The sequence below is a fragment of the Podarcis vaucheri genome, assembly GCF_965113315.1.
Source record: "Podarcis vaucheri genome assembly, chromosome: 2".
Classification (NCBI taxonomy): domain Eukaryota; kingdom Metazoa; phylum Chordata; class Lepidosauria; order Squamata; family Lacertidae; genus Podarcis; species Podarcis vaucheri.
The window spans coordinates 49,349,429-49,367,156 of NC_138760.1; the positions used below are offsets into that span (position 1 = coordinate 49,349,429).

Consider the following 17,728-nt stretch of genomic DNA (forward strand, 5'->3'; position numbering starts at 1 on the left):
CACAAACTGATATCCCCCAAAAAACATTTTTAAGGACATATACAGTGGTACCTTGGTTTATGAACTTAATCCATTCAGGATGTCCGTTCTTAAACTGAAACTGTTCTTAAACCAAGGCGTGCTTTCCCTAATGAAGCCTCCCTCTGCCGGTGCCCTTCCAATGTTCAGATTCCGTTCTTAGACCGAGGTAAGGTTCGCAAACCAGGACACTACTTCCGGTTTTGCGGCGTTCGTAAACTGAATCATTTGTAAACAGGACTGTTCTTAAACTGAGGTACCACTGTAATGTTAATCAGCCAAAGGCCTGGTTAAAGAGAAACTGGCGCCTAGTACCTAAAGATATGTAATGAAGGCACCAGGTAAGCCTTAGTTGGTTGTTTCTGAGAGAATGAACAGGCTTCCAGGTTTTCAAGCACGCTGTCCGTAGATATGTGACATAATACAGAGACTACTGAGCCAAAGTTTATCATTATATGCAGAGTACTCTTAAATCACAGCCAACATGTCCACATAATATACCTTATCTAAAAGTGCAGATGCTGGCCACATCAGTTCAGACTGTATTCTGAAGAGAGGTTTGCCTCATAGAATCAATAATGGAAGTTTTATTAACATATATTGAAATGATTTAATTGTCAAAGGAAGTGATTTCTATATGAACACTTCTACAAAATAGCAGATCCTATTTGTGTATTATTGGACAAAGATATTGTGGGATAAAAGTTTAGACAAAAATAATAATAATGAGTTTATAAGTGAGTAGACTTGAAAAACAAATAAATCTCAGGCAGTAAACTAAAAAGAAGTTTGCTAGTAGCAAAGGCAGTTGAACTTTTTCAACTTTTGCAACCAGAAAGAACATGTGCAAATCTGTACAATTATGTAAAAGAACTGAATCTTGGCACAGAATTCTAGGCTCCTTCTACTAAACGCTGCTTAGTAAAACTCCTTCATTCTCATGTAAATACTGTTGCTTACTAGGTTGTTATAAATTACTACTGCTGTTATTACTGTTGCATCTTCATATAAGATAATAAGAGCATGCAAGGTGCATCAAACAGGTTAGAGCAGTAGCAAGAGAGAAGAGATCCCAAAAGAGGAAACAAGGGAAGCTCAGAATGTTAAATCTCAGATAGGCATAAGCCCCAAAGAAGCTATCCAGAAAAAAATGCAGTGCTAAGAAGTTATTGATAAATGATTTACATACTCTGCATGGAAAATGAAGAGAAAAAAATATTGCTCACTGAAGGAAACAGAGTTGCACAATACCTGGAACAAAGCAAATCCAAGATGGTATGATATCCAAGCAGTGTGAAAAGTTTTATGGATTAAGATTTCATGTTGGCTTCAAGTATGAATGTGTATATATATATATATATATATGCTTTCGTAGATTTTCACGGGTATAGGAATGCAGGTTTTGGTGTCTTCGGGTGTCTTCCCGTGTAAGAGTCGGGGTGTCTGTGCGACGTTTCGACGAGGTCTCACTCGTCATCTTCAGGCTGGTGCTTTCGGCTTCTTGTTACTGGAACCTGTTCCAGTAACAAGAAGCCGAAAGCACCAGCCTGAAGATGACGAGTGAGTGACGAGTGAGACCTCGTCGAAACGTCGCACAGACACCCCGACTCTTACACGGGAAGACACCCGAAGACACCAAAACCTGCATATATATATATATATATATATATATATATATATATGGAAGAACAAATGGAAGAACAAAGCTCAACCTCAGTATATTGGGAAATAGATTACACAAAACAAGTAACTGCTTACACACACACATATATACACATACACAGAGAGTCTCATACAAATAAAAGACAAACGGAAATGCATCCAAAAATAAACTTTTCAACTTTCAGGCACTCCTCAATGAATCTGTGAAAAACTAAGGAAGACTAAAATAATCTAGAAGGAGCCATAGTTCCCACTAAAATGAGGAATAAGTTAAAATCGTGACTCCATACTAGAACCTTAGCAGTCAACTCCATAATAATAAAACAAATGGAGTATGTGCTATATTCACAAAGGGCTAGATCAACATGGCTTAAAGCTAAACCTACCAAATTAATTCATAAATTGTCATTGCAACATAGATTATTTATATAAAAATTCTTTTGTTGCTTTTCTACTAAAAGAATTCAAAGTGACTTACAATGTAATGGATGATGAGAAAACAGCGGATATTTTATCTGGGTTTTAGTAAAGCATTTCATACAGCACTATACAATATCTTATGGTTAGAAAGCCAACATAAGATGTCTTGGACAATTAGTACAATCAAATGGATCAAAAACTGGCTATCTAACCGTATTAAGAGAGTAATCGTAACTGGCAGTCCATCTAGATGGGGAGAGATTTCCAGTGGGATCCAGGGATCGCAATTCGGTCCCATTTTGTTTTATATCTTTATAAAAGATCTGGAAGACAAAGTAGAGAATATGCTAAATAAGTCTTTTGGCTTCTACTAATTAGGGAATGGTGAGCAGAGCTAGAACTAACATAGTAGTTGTAAAATAACTCTAAATACTTCTTTGAAATTGGATGATAGATTTACAGACCATATTCTAAATTAAATGTGAGACAGAAGATAACAGAACACACCGGAGCTTCACAGAAGAAAACAATAGTTGGCTTTGCTAGTCATGCCTGTGTCAAATATCCAAAATGATTTGAGCTTTTTGGACTCAAATACATCATATATCTCTTAAAAAGCCAAAGACATTATCACATGGAATGGCAGAAGAGGAAACGATCTCACATGGAGGTAAATTATAAGAGCTAAGTGGATAGAGAGCTTGATGAAAGTAAAGAGAATAAGGAACAACATGACAGTCAACTGCAGGAGATTCAGTCAGAAGTAGAGGTGTAAGTGCAATTAAAGCCATTAAAACCAATTGATCTGACAAAACAAGCATTATGGTAGTCTTGACACTATCTTCCCAGGCTGAATGTGCGGTGTCAGCACTGAACAAATTACACATTTAGAACATAATAGAAAGGGAATTCATGAAAAATCAATGGAAGAGGGGCTTCAATGGAGCTGAAGCAGCTTTGGATCAAGATTTAATGTGTAAAATATAATATAATTGATCTATGAATGCATGTTTTCTTGGTAAATGGCTGTGAAATCACCATATGGGCAAACCCTTATGTTTCTTTTGCTAGCAAAACTGAATTAAAGGAAGAATTGAGATGCAGAGTCAAATATATACACACAAAGTTCACATACTTATAGCATGGATACCCAAAAAGGAGATACTTGGTAAGAACAGAATGTGAATGTGAAACAGAACAAACAGATTTCACAGTATATTTGATTCATGGGCAAACCTTTGAGTCCTAAACCCCACCCTGGAATGCTAAAAACCTGACAATGGCACTTGGGTAAACATCAAGCAGCTGCATTCAGGACAATAGAAGCATGTCTGAGGGTTGTCAATTACTAGGACAGGAGCAGCAGGACACATTCTATTAGATTTTGCTTCTGTGCTGGCAATCATTATGTTGAGTAGATTGCTTTCTGTTTTTTGTACGGAGCTGGAATGTTAGGGAGTGACTGTGGTTATAAAAATTAAATAACAAAAATATTTTGGGAGACACTGTTGAGAGGATCCACAGCATCAATTCAGATAGGCTTATCTGGAATGGTATTAGGCCAAAACTTGACTGTTTTTGCAATTTATTCTGTGTCAGGTTAAGGGCTTCTTGTCTGCCTGTGCATTTGGTCTGCTTTTTTAGCCGTTGTCTTTTAGATTTTATCAGTTTAATGGGTTATAATTTACTTCTGGAATTTTCTTGGTGTTATTATTATACAGCACCCTGGGATTCATTGGTATGGAAGGCGAATTAGAAACATTAACAATAAAGTAATCAATAAAACCTGATACTGATACCCTTCTTTATAATTTTTAAGAGCTCGAGAAACACCCCTTTGGCATGCACAGTTCTTTTCCTCTCCTATTTGATTTCCTCTTCCTTTTCCTTTGTCTATAGCTTCCATTCCAACCATGGTTACACTTGAAACTGAGATTTGAAACCATAAATCAGGCATTCTAGCTGCAGCCCCATCCTCATGGCTGTTGCCTTATTTGTGATGGCAGTGGCGAAGTCTCCTGTACTCATGGAGGCTTTTGAACATTTTAAAAACCAACAAAAAGAGGGTTCCAAAACATGAAGGAACCTCCACAGATACAGGTCTCCCTGATGCGGACAGCCATTGAGGAACATTTAGAGGATGACGATGAGGAGGATGAACAGGCAGAACTAGTATGCTTGTGGACATTGTTCCCTCCTCACACATTGACTTAAGCCCTATTCACTAGAGTGCCGTTTACAGTACTGAAAAGAGAAGGGTTGGGGGAATTCAGGCCAGATGGAGAAGACAGATCAGGTGGGCCCGTCAGGATTTAGGGAAATTTATACTTGCACCAAGCTACACACAAAGGTTGCTGAAAGAATAAATGAAGCCATGCTGCTGTTGCTTCCAAGAAGGGTTTTCTGAAGAGTAAGAATTGTGACCTCTTAGAAAATAAGAAATGTTGCAAGTTACCTTTTATGAAGCATCAGACAACTGATAGCACCACAAAAACTGATGCTTTGATTTAAAAAATCACAACAGTTTTGTCATGCCCTATGATACACTGGAGGAACACTTGGTTGTATCTAAAATGTTGGTTCATCTCTGGAGATAAAGTTCTGAAACCATTTTCCTTTGGCACCTGAAACTTCACACTGACTTCCATGGGCTTCTGGAAGCAGTGACAAATAGGCACTGATGTTAAAAGATCCTCAGTGTCTCCCAGTTTGTTTACAGGCTCAATTCAAAATACTGGTCTTGGTCATTACAGCCCTAAGCCTGATACCTGTATATTTCAAAGTTCCACCTTCTACAACAGTAACTAAACAATTGGTTCAGATCTTCCCTAGAAATCCCTCCTCTGAGTGCCCATGCAAGAGGCCAATGAAGAGATGGCCTTCTCTGTCACAGCACTCAAATTGTGGAACTGCTGCCCTACATATGCTCATTTCACACTGTCCATGTTTTATTTTGTGTGGTCTGCTCTGTGTTCTTGAACCTTGACAGCTCTATTCTCTTTTTATACATTATCTTCTGTTATTATTTATTTATGCTTCTATCTTCATTGGATATCTTGTTGTACTATCATTCACCCCAAGTCTAATTTACAAAAGGTAGAAATATATTAAATAAGCAAGTAAGGAATATCCATCAGCCACAGTCTAAAAGGAGACAGTCTAGACACAGAGAAAGGAACCATGTATGGAAATGGAGTTCCCTTCCCTCTTCTTTGGAAAGCTGATACATATAGAGTATCACTGAGAAAACCTTTGTATAGAGCAAACCTTTGCATGAAAATGTAATATTTGAAATGGCTCTATGAGTGAATGGCTTCCACATTTCCCCAAATAAAACTTGAAATTATAATTTTGGCAGCAAATATTTAATATCCAAAAATTAATCATTTTTTGCCAATCGTTTTTATTGATTTTCCAATTTTAACCCAATTACACAAATTAATTCCAAATTAATACAATTTTGTTTAAGAGGTTTCCCACAATCTATTCTTGATGCTTCTTTATGATCTAATACTACTGCATTTCATATTCTTATTTACTTCTACCACAGTCCATATTACAAATTATCACATAGTCAACAGCTGCACTCTTAATGATTTCTATTCATTTTATTATATTATTTAACTTTCAAAAAACTTCAAGTGAGGAACAACATATTTTCTTTTCTTTTTCAACCTGCATGCGCCCAAACGTAATTCTTAGCCCACCTTTTATTCATTGGTTTTCTTTGTAAGCACCCCCCCCCCTTCAGGCATTTTTGGCATGTTTTATTATTTGAAATGTTGAAAAAAAGATTTAAAAAATAGACATGTACATGCCAATACAGTTTTGTGTGTATATGTGTTATATAAACTGTTTTTGAGCACCACTATGAAAAGATAAGGCTACTGTGATGGTTGCTTCCTGTTTTTATGCAGTTTACCTCTGTTTATTTGCAACTAGAAGTCAAGCAAAATTACCATAGTACCATTACTGTAACAAGCTGCAGGTAGGGAACAGGGAAATGAAGGGTTGTATCCAACAAAGTACCCCCATTCACAATAATTTCTGCTTGCACAACAGACCTCTCCCTTCTTCTTCTCCTCTCCCTGTGCTCCCCCTTCCCAATCTGTTTGGGAGAGTTGAGGGAAATCCCAAAACAGATTTGGAAGCATGCACAGGCAGAGAAGAGGGAGGGGACATTCCACTACATGAGGGGAAGTATTTGCATAAAAGGGGAAAAAAAACCCCAGAAACATACCAAAGCGTCTAGCCCAGAACCGTGTGAATCCAACAGTTATTAACTCTTTCTCCCTCAGTTTTCACACATTGGAGAAAATACGACATGGTATTTGGATTTTTTAAAAAAACAAACATAAATACATGATTTCCTATGAAATATTTCAAGTTTTACATCTATGCAATTTTACAAATAAATCCATGTCATAGTTGCTGAAATGATGCTTTTGCTGGCATTATAAAAATGTAAGTATACTTATATTAATTCTGTATTCTCTGTCAAGTTTATACCCCCTTTTGGTTCTGTTACAGAGTATCACACAGCTTTCAAGCACGTCGTAGTTTAGCCATCATTTTGGATTGTTCCTCTGAGGAACAGCTGGAAAACTCATGAATTTTTTAAAGTCTTCAAACCTTCTGTCTGACAGATGACAGCAAAGCCTATAGTGAATACAATCCATCTTGTAAATCAAGCTTCAGAAAGAGGAAAATGCCACTAAGTGACAGTGTATCTAAAGCCCAAGGCATTCAAGGGCTTTCCAGATGATTTTGGGGTTGTTGTTTTTTGCATAATAAATAAGTGTACAGCTGTGACAATTGGTTGCTCAGGATCCAGGCATCTATGGATCTTCTTCCAATGTAGGAATATTGCATTTTTTACCACTGCACAGCACCATGTTAAATGGGAAAAAGTTATTTTCTTCAGCTGCTACACTCTTGTGTTAGACTTTTAACAAGCTAGAGAATTCATGCTATGTAAAACCATGGGGGGGGGGGTCTGTTTAGAAGAATGATCAGCGACACTTTCTATAAAGAATTTGCAACACCAATTCTTATAAGCTTGTGACACTTTTGATGTGTTTAATGCTTTTAGTAGTGCTGTGCATCTTATTAGACTGTTTTACTATTAAAATGCCAATTTATTGTGGCATTTATTGAATGTTTATTGCTATTGTATTTTACTGTCAACCGCCCACTTTACAAAACAACAGCAGCAAATAAATATTTGCTGGGGGTGAGGATGGGACACAAGCACATCAAAATTTGAAAATAGAAAAAAACTAATACTAACAAAGTTGTCTATACATTAATGCCCCCACCATCTCATGAAACTTTCGCATTGCTTTGATTATTTTAAAAAAAGCCATCACAGCCATGCACTATTTCTTTCTTTTGGGTGGATATAAAATCTTTTGTAAAGATCCACTAATGGATGTGGAGAAGTCTATTTTTGCTGATTTCCTTTCTCTTCTTCAGCCCCTAGAAAATATGCTCAGTGGCGTGGGGGTTCTAGAGCAGTTTGGAAAGTGTCATGGGCAACTGTAAAGGTAGGAGGCAAAAACTGCCCCTTCTGTGAGCAAAGGCCTCCTCTAGATCAAATACTCTTCTATAAAAGCACTTTTTCAGTCTGTGTGTTTATGTCCAGAGCGCAGACACACAAATTTATTTTTTCCATGGCATATGAACTATCTTATCGCTTCCACAATGCTACATCTTCATCTATTATTAGAAGTATCATATTATGAACATTGGCTTGGGGTTAGTTCAAGCTTATTTAATAAGACTATAAGGTGTTTTGTTTTGTTTTGTTTTGTTTTGCTTTGCTTAGTTTTTTTTAAAATCATCTGGAAAGGCTGTATAGTGAAAGCCAAGACAGCCCATAAAATTCCTACTGGACTTGTGCAGCGGAAGAACCAAATGTAAAAAAAAGCTCTGTTTGGAAGAAAATGAATTGTCTAATGCTGTAACTGTAAGAGGCTAATCATGTTCCATTGGAACTTACCTTATTGACATCCATTCGTAATTTCTCATTGTTAGCACTGGCAGCTTTTTCGGCTGCTTTCTTCTGGCGTTGTGGTCCCCTGCCAAAGAAGATGTAGTTGACTAATGCATACTCCAGTAGGGCCATGAACACGAAGACAAAGCATCCCATCAGATACATGTCAATGGCTTTCACGTAGGGGATTTTGGGCAGAGTTTCTCTGAGATGAGTGTTGATGGTTGTCATTGTCAGCACCGTGGTGATTCCTGGGGGGAAGCATCAAAATATTCAAAATAGTGTGCGTGTATCGATATAGATAGATATAGATATATAGATAAAAATATTAGGGGGAGCTGGAGTTCACTCTAGAGTAGCACTAGAAGAAATATTTTCCATACTAGCTTCTTTTTGGTTTTTGGGTAGTGATGCTTATTACAGTAATGAACAAAAAAAACCATTAAATGCTACGAATTCTCAAAGTCAACACCATGGAAATCTTTCCACTTGTATATTGCACAGGTTATAAAGTGCACCTTTTTCTTCAGTGTGCTGGTTTTACTTAATATTTTTTGTACATGTTGCCTTCTGGTTTGAATTCTCAGAAAAATCTTGCTTGAAAACCTTGTGCAATATACATTAGCTTGAATCGAGGGAACAGTAGAGAATGCATTCAACCTTCCTTTAGGTAATGTTTCTTCTTAAGAGCTATGGAAACTTGAAGAGGCTTAAGTTTAAATTTGCATTAGAGTTGGATCCTTAGCTGGAATGCAAGGTTCAGCAAACTCAAAAGGCTTGCTAATGTAAACTAATTTTAAAAGACCAGCTTTATTAGTTTGTAGAAGCAAAATAATAATAATAATAATAATAATAAATACTACTACTACTATTACTACTACTAGATTTATACCCCGCCCATCTGGCTGGGTTTCTCCCGCCACTCTGGGCAGCTTCCAACAAAATATTAAAAACAAAGCAACATTTGTTGTAGCTGCTCATTTATTGATTTGCTGCGCCAGGAGGTTAAAAAGAATTGTTTGCATTATTAGTTTTGTAGGAATGGCAACACAAAAACTCTTTCAATCTCTGATTTGTGTATAACTGTTGGGTGAATGAATCACAAGTTGAAAGAAAGTAAACAAACCATGACAAAACCAGTGTCTTATGAGCTGTTCCTATTCTGCCTTGGGACACAATCTAGAGTCATCCTTCACAGACCCACATAAAAGCAAAGTGACTTGTCAATTTTTCTGTCAGGGACAAGAGGGTTTGAACTAGGAATTGTGGGGTCTAGGTTTGGGACCTAAGCTGAACTGTAGACTGTGCATGTTCTCAGGCTTCAGAGTTTTCTTTAGGCACAAAAGGACTCTGCGACATCAAGTCGTGTGACTGGTGAAGCCTGATACAAATCCTAGAAGCAATGCCTTTTACTGCTGTATGGTCGGAGATGTAGAACCTATTTGCTACTCTTCAAGCCCAGACCTGGGGTTGGGTGCAGTTGCACTCAGCTCTGGACAGCCTTGGCAAATGTTAAGACAAGTCAACAAGGGCATGTGACTGAAGGCAGTGGAATTCCTTGTCTGCATTGCCTGGAGTTTTTACCCCAATGTAGCCAGAGGCAATACTACGGTGTAAATAAGTCCATGGTAACAGGTATTATCAGGATTCAGCCCGGTAAACTATTTTACTTGTGGGATTTGAAATGCTCATTAAGAGAAGAAGCCATACTCCTGCAAAGTAGGATCCCATTTCAACCTTACCCAAATTTTACCTAAGAAGACAATACTACATGTTGAGATAGGAGTGTAGTAAAAGATACAAAGTGACACCATTGGTTCATTAGCTCGGTACTTCTCTATAATGATGGGCATAGAGGCTTTCCAGAGTTCAGGCAGGATCTTTCCCAGCCCTGTGAAACAAGAACCTAGAGACTGAACTTGGGGTCTTCTGCATGCAAAATATGATTTCTGTCCAGCTTTGAACCCTCCCCAGAGTCTGAGGAATTAACAGCAAGGTAAGAATATTTTGTAATTTTTAGATTAAATATAATGCAAGAAAAGTAGCTAAGGTTGCAAAACTCTATGGTCCCTGAAAAGGTGACCTAAGCCATATGGTCTTTTGGATCTCCCTGAAAAGAGAGGTCTGATCTCTCAGGGTAAGATCTAGATTTATAAGCCTCTCTGTGAGACAATGGAGATGTCTGCAGCTAGTGCTCCTCCAACCAAATTAGAAAGGGGTGGAAAAACCTGTGCCCCACTCTTTCCACATGAATTGGCAGGGGATAGGTTCTTCTAATTTTATTTCTCCTCACTTCCCACCTCATATAGGTTTGCTCCATTAAGTAAACAGTGGATTGCAATAAATTGCAATGATTTTAAGCTAATTCAGAGAAGAAATTGTTTTAGCTGGGCTATGATGACTCAAATTCTGAATCTTAAATGTAAATTTAATAGGTAGTAGCACACAACAATGCTGAACACAGCACAAAACATCACACAATCTGGCTGAGCTGAAGCACTTGTATTTACTTTGATTTACTCACTTTAAAATTATCTCTAAATATTTCATCCAAACTGGTTCAAAAGAAAGCTTTCCAGTGCTTAAATATATGTAAACCTGACCAGCCTCCAAAATTAGTACAGGAAGCACATTCAATGGGCAAGAGCCAAAGTAACATTAGTGCAAGAAGAGCTGCTGCAGCACAGGTGATGGATATCACAAGTGGAAGTAGCGTAACAGCACAAAATGTAAATGATAGAGTTAAGCTGTGCAACAATTCCACCATTCTAAGTCACCCATTGGATTTGGCTGTTATGTTAGGAATGGAGCTTCTGTTATGGGTGGCTGGCACAACAGGATAGCACTCTATATATGCTGAGCAAAAAGTGCTTACCTAAAGCCACTCTGGCAGCTGAAGCATCATAATTGATCCAGAATGAAACCCAAGAGAGAATAGTGATCAGAATGGAAGGCATATAGGTCTGAAGTATGAAGTAGCCAATATTTCTCTTGAGTTTGAAACTGAGCGACAGCCTTGGATAGGAACCTAGAACAGAATTTATGTTTAGAAGGTCAAGTTTCAGTTCTGTAGCCCTGCAAACACATTGTTAACGTTTATAACCCGCAGACTTTTATTGTAATTCAACACCCGTAAGGCAAAAATAAAATTTATTATTAAACAAACAAAATGCCAGTTTCTTTAATCTGTGCCTAAACAAAGATGTCAAAGGTTCACTGCTCCTTTGCTAACAGGTGTGTATACACCGAAACCATTAAGCTTTGCAGAAGCTCAGCATCCAATACTGCATTTTGACTTTCTCTACCTTGCTATGGTCACTTTGAAATCACCTGAAGTGCTAGGCTCAGAAACTGGTTCATATACTCATAGCCACAAAATTCAGGTAAGCAGAGTTGTATTCATACTGTACTAGCTGTCATATCAATCAAACCTAACAAGTTGTCATGTTGGGTATTTATGGCATGATTTTGCTCCTTCATCATTATCTTCCTGGCAGGTGATGCCAGAACATGTAAAAACTCAAAATAGCCCCTGTGTAACCAAATAAGCGAACAGCGGAATAGACCGGGCTGGGAAAAGGGAAATGAAAGGGGATGAGAAGTAAAAACACCAGAAACAGAGCAATATTTAAAACTGTTTAGGCTCCGAGGTTTGTTTAGGCCTCCCACACAAACCTCCTGTGTGATGAGCAAAATTCTGATCCTTATACTTTCAAACCACTGATCTCTGCTCCCAAGAAAAATCAAACTGGGACAACTGTTCTGCCCAAATCCATGAAATGCAAAAGTGGTATTTGCAATCAGACTCGATTAGCAGTCCGGACAGTTACATCCTGTTCTCTTGAGGGTTGCTTGTTAGTTAACCCCCCCAAAAAACAGCCCCACTGAACTAGGATTGGAAGTCTGTGTAGCAGAAGCAGGAGTTGCACACCCTGTTTCACTATCTGAGGAATGTACTGCCCCACCGAAGCCTCGCTTATCGGGCTTGCACAACAGCTTCCAGCAAGATCTCACGAGAGTTGCATGAGATCTTGCTGGAAGCTGTGACTGCTTCTCCTCACTTCCATAGTGGTGGTGGCAAGGGCACCACCCCATGGGATTCCACCATCCAAGGCAGCTGCCTCAGTCCGCCTCATGGGCAGGCTGGCCCTGAAAAAGGGGGGGGGGTTTAGTATCAAATTATGATTCCATATGGTGCCATCAGGCATAAGAAAAGGGCATCCATATATTTTAATAATGAAAGTGTATGGGAAAAGTAGCTTGCTTTTTTATCAGCTTTGAGAGTGGCTGCAGAAAATAGAAAATAGTTTATTCGTTCAGGTTGATTAAGGTTGATACCCTTTTAAAACAACAACAACCCACATTGGCTGAATACAAAAGTATTTATTATATGTACACCACAGTCCTATATATGTTTGTTTATGTACTGTGTTCAATGGGACTAACTTCTAGGCAAGCATGCATAGGACAGCCGTTTTAGTGCACCTGACACGGCACAGTTATTTTAATGAAGAATAAATTGTACTGGTTTGCCTATTCAGCGCTCATTTGTTTATTCTTTATACGATCCATGCAGTTAGTCATTATGCACTATCCAAAACAACTGATGAGAAACTTTTCAGCGAGCAGATAGATGCATTTCCTTTGTGGCACCCCTTCACAAACCTGTCGAGAAAGCAACTTTCTTGGTGATAAGTTCATAGTCCACAATGGAGAACTGCGGCAGTTCAATCTTTCGCACTCCTGTAACTGCATTATCACCCCCACGCCAGTAAAATTCAATATCATCTGTTGTGTAGCCATCTGTAAATAAAAAAGGAGGAAAGCTTTAGGACATGGAACACTTGCAGTAGCACATCTGCTGCAAGAATAATCCAGTCATTTTACTTCAGTTTATTCTTATTCGAGATAAATATTTACAAAGTTCAAATACACTGAGCACTTCTGCTATGCATACTTTGTACATTTCAGCTGGCCTTGATTTAATCTGGGACAAGTGAAACAGAAGCCACTTAGGAACAGGAATCAGAAACAGCTTGGTAAGAATAGAGAAAGGGACTTTTTTTGTTATGGTACCTTGAGAGCAGCTAGAAGACTGTCTACCCTCACCCCATTCCACCTCACACTTTTGTTGTTTTCACTTGATATATTGTTTTGTTGTTTTAAAAACTTATGAAGGAGTGGGAAAATGGGTTAAAAATCCTGAGACAAATAAATAAGAGAAACAACTACTAGTTTATAGCCTAAACTGATGAGCCTAGCTAGTAGCTGACAGATTCAGATTTTTGACAGAGGAATCTAGAAGTACCAGGTGAAAGACAGATTTAACAAAAATGAAATCTGCAGTTCTATTTTGCGCTAATTTAATCCTCTTATAGCCAGTTTGTACAACCATAGCAGCTGTTTAGAGCTTTGATTATTATATACATATCTAATAATCATCTACTTTTTTTAAAAAAAAAACACTCTTAAAAGTTAAAACTCCTTTTTTCAAACAAGTATCACATTTCTTTCAATGTGCTTAGAAAGAATGTCAGGGAGTAATCATGGAAAGTGAGGAAGATTTACGGCAGGGCTGTTGGGCTGCAAATGAGATATTTCTTCCCATTCCTCCGAGGCTGCACTTGCTTCTTCAAGTCTGCCTTTCCAGTACTTACAGCATGTGCTAAACAGACTTTTCTGAGTCAGAGCTCATGACTGCTGGGTGTGTGGCGACCAGGAACACCGCACCAGCTCAACGATCATGCTAAACTGCCTCTCACCATTACTGGACTGCATCCCCCTGCAGGCAAAGTGCCTGAATGGAAAAGGAATGTCACTTGTGCAGCTTGTTGATGACACCAGCAAAGAAACTGTGGGACTGATGCAGGAAATGACAAGCGGCAATTGAGAGAAAAATCAAAGGCTCGGCAGAGGAGTATCAACATGATCCTCCAGTTTTAGATATACAGATCTGACTCCGATTCCTCTTATCTGATTCATGAGTTCTGTAGCCTGCAGACCCAACAGGGGTCTATTTAGCTATTTAGGGATGCTATTTAGCTAAAAATGAAGAATTTAAATTAGTTATGCTCAAGTGCAGTTTAAGTTCCACCGCAATCCAATGAATATACTTTGGGAAATAATCAAAGACATATTGATTTCCTAGAAATAGACTCTTGTGATTCGTAGTAAGCAAGCAAATAAAACAGACTAGAAACAGAGCCCCCCTTTCTTTCCCCCACTGCACTCCCAAAATCTGCCCTGATGGGTCCACCAACCCCACCCCCCATAGAGTTTGAAAGTGTGTGGGGAGATGCAGGGTAGAGGAGGGCAGGGGGAGGAAATGAAGGTGAATTCTTGTGTGAGTGGAATCTCGCACACAGATAACTTTGGATACAGTGCTAATAACTATTTACAGGCACTTCTGAGCCATTTACAGCACAATCCTATCCATGTCTGCTCAGAGGTAAACCCCACTGAATCCAGTAAACTTAATCTCTGGTGAACGGGTAGAGAACTGCAGCCTTAATTGCTTTTACTTTCCTCATTGCTATCACAGACTTAATTCTATACCGAAGCCTGAGAAATATTTCATACTTCAAAAATTTATGTTTTCATGCTCTTATGCAGCTATTAGCATCTCTGGAAACATTTTTCATTTTTTTAAAAAAGAAGAAGTTATTTTGGTAGCATGAAAAATGGAGCTTAAATCAGGGGCAAACATGATGATGTCCTTGAACTTTATTTCCACTATTGTTCCTTGTTGCCTGCAGCATTCACTCTTTGCTTTCGCTGGAAAAAGCGGACACCAACATGCTGTTTCCTACTGAGTTAACCATATGATTGCTTCTCAAAGGCAGCTGGAAGCACTGATTAGTGACATCATCCTTTCATTCTGTTTCCAACAAAGGTGAGCACAGACCACATGTATAATATTTCTTTATGTTTCCTGTTTAAAATCTCCAAACAATTTTTGTTTGCATCCTGCAGAGCTTTTTGACTATATCTCTAATATATATTTGTGTAACCTTGTTATCATGGTGCAATCTACGTGGCTGACCACAGATGGCACACTACAGTAGAATGACAATTACGAGAACATGACAGTAAAGACTGGAAGACGGGGCAAGTCTAAGCCTGGGGTGGAGGAGGTAGTGAGGGCAGAGGAAGAAAGGTGACCCGTTGAGGAGGCAGAGGTGATGTGTGAGGCAGAGCACAAGAAGAAGGAAGAAGGACTGGGGGCGGTGGCTTCAAAACACACCACAGGCGTCAACATGCTGCTAAAAGGAAGGTGAAAAGAGGGTGCATTGAAATTCCAACTTCAAGAGTTCAAACCATGATGTCAGTTGTTGAATTTGAACTGCAAGGCAGATCCTGATAAGGATCCAGCCCGCAGAACCAAAACAGTGCCCCACTTCTGGCCTAAGGTGGGGAGGAGGGCAGTGGCAGAGGTGCAAGTGGGAACAGGGGGGTTTGCAGGGGGAGAAAGCATGGGCACAGGTCCTGCAAGTTATAGAAGGACATACAGAAAAAATGCATCAAATACAAATATAATCCTAAATACATTTATACAGAATCTAGCTTCACTGATATCGGTGAAAATGGTTTCAATCTGAGGAAATGTTTGACTGAAGATTGAGTTGGAAATTCAATGTCCAACTTCTTTTATTAGGTCATACATAAACACATGCACACAACCACAGTAGTTTTATCAAGGCATCAGTTCTCTCTTATCGATAATGAACTGGAGGACTTTCCACCCCCACCCTGCTTAGGTGGCGAGCCAATTTGGGCTCGCCCGCAGAGGCTGATGGACCCCGAGAGATTCCGCCAAGCCTTGCGGGACCTTGCTCCCCCTGGCGACTCATTGACTGAGCTTGTTGAGGGCTGGAATGCCCAGCTCCTGGCAGCCATCGATGAGATCGCACCTAAGCGCCCTCTGCGACCCCGCAGAAACCGGGCTCCCTGGTTTACCGAGGAGCTTCGGAAAATGAAGCGGGACCTCAGACGGCTAGAGCGAGTATGGCGGGGTGCCCGTGACGGAGCCTCAAGAACATCTTATAGGGCTTTTATGAAAACCTACGAGATGGCGGTGAAGGCTGCTAAGAAGTCATACTTCTCGGCCTCCATTGCATCCGCTAGCTCTCGCCCAGCACAATTATTTAGTATTATTAGGTCTTTAACGTCCCTTGAGGGACAGCCAAATTTAAATAACAAATTGACACACGGCTGTGAGGCATTTGCGAGCTTTTTTGCGGAGAAGGTCTTGTCGCTCCGCCATGACCTCCCTGCCAATTTGGATACAATAAAGGAACTGGAGGCCCCTCGACTGTCCTCGGGTCCAGTATTGGACCACTTCGACCAGATATCCCCAGCCGATGTGGACAGACTCCTCCGAGCTGGAAAGCCCACCACCTGTCCTCTCGACCCGTGCCCGTCTTGGCTGATTAGAGCGTGTCCAGACGAGGTGCGGGCCCCCCTGGGGAATATCATCAATTTGTCCCTTGGCACGGGGACATTCCCAGGGGAACTGAAGGAGGCAGTGGTGCGCCCGCTCTTAAAGAAAACATCATTAGATCCTTTAGATCTATCCAATTACCGCCCGGTTTCGAATCTTCCGTTCCTGGGTAAGGTGATTGAGAGAGCGGTTGCTGAACAGCTTGGTGGGTTTCTGGATGAAACATTGGCTCTGGATCCATTCCAGTCTGGCTTCCGCGCTGGTCATGGGACCGAGACGGCTCTGGTCGCCCTAACAGATGACCTTCGTAGACAGCTGGATCGAGGCGGGTCAGGGCTGCTGATTCTTCTAGATCTATCAGCAGCTTTCGACATGGTCGATCACGAACTTTTGGACCACCGCCTTACCGACGTGGGGATCCAGGGCACAGTCCTTCAATGGCTGCGCTCGTTTCTCTCTGGTCGGGGACAGAGGGTGGCGCTTGGGGGGGAATTGTCATCGCGCCACTCCTTGGTGTGTGGAGTACCTCAGGGTGCGATACTCTCCCCGATGCTTTTCAACATCTTTATGCGCCCCCTCGCCCAGCTTGTTCGGAGATTTGGGCTGGGTTGTCATCAGTATGCCGATGACACCCAACTCTATCTGTTGATGGATGGCCATCCTGACTCGGCCCCAGACACACTGACCAGATGTTTGGAAGCTGTGGCTGGATGGTTACGTGGGAGCCGGTTGAAGCTAAATCCTTCGAAGACAGAGGTCCTGTGGCTGGGACGGGGCGATATGGGATTGGGGGGGCAACTCCCATCTCTTGCGGGGGCGCAATTAGTGCCAGCACCGTCCGTTAAGAGTTTGGGTGTAATCTTCGACACCTCCCTTTCCATGGAGGCGCAGATTGCAGCTATAACAAAGGCGGCATTTTTCCATCTCCGCCAAGCTAAGCAGTTGGCTCCTTACCTCTCTCGCCCTGACCTAGCCACTGTGATCCACGCGACGGTCACCTCCAGACTGGATTATTGTAACTCGCTCTACGTGGGGCTGCCCTTGAGACTGACCCAGAAACTCCAGCGGGTGCAGAATGCTGCAGCGAGACTCCTTACGAGGTCTTCGCTGCGAGATCACATTCACCCGGTGCTATACCAGCTGCACTGGCTCCCGGTGGAGTACAGGATCAGGTTTAAGGTGCTGGTTTTAAC

General features: G+C 40.5%; 1 protein-coding gene across 7 annotated transcripts in view; it reads right to left on the reverse strand.

The window, feature by feature from the left end:
* The window catches only part of GABRB2 (gamma-aminobutyric acid type A receptor subunit beta2), a 116,485-nt gene that overhangs the window by 13,445 nt on the left and 85,312 nt on the right, over positions 1–17,728 (reverse strand). For 5 of the 7 annotated variants that reach the window (XM_082214729.1, XM_082214731.1, XM_082214727.1 and 2 more), the window contains exons 7-10: positions 12,761–12,898; positions 10,971–11,123; positions 8,102–8,346; positions 2,313–2,423 (exon numbers count right to left, since the gene is read on the reverse strand). In XM_082214729.1, the coding sequence (XP_082070855.1) occupies positions 2,313–2,423; positions 8,102–8,346; positions 10,971–11,123; positions 12,761–12,898 (647 nt within the window). The remainder of the gene's footprint in view (positions 1–2,312; positions 2,424–8,101; positions 8,347–10,970; positions 11,124–12,760; positions 12,899–17,728) is intronic. The other 2 variants (XM_082214732.1, XM_082214733.1) reach the window with 1 other exon arrangement.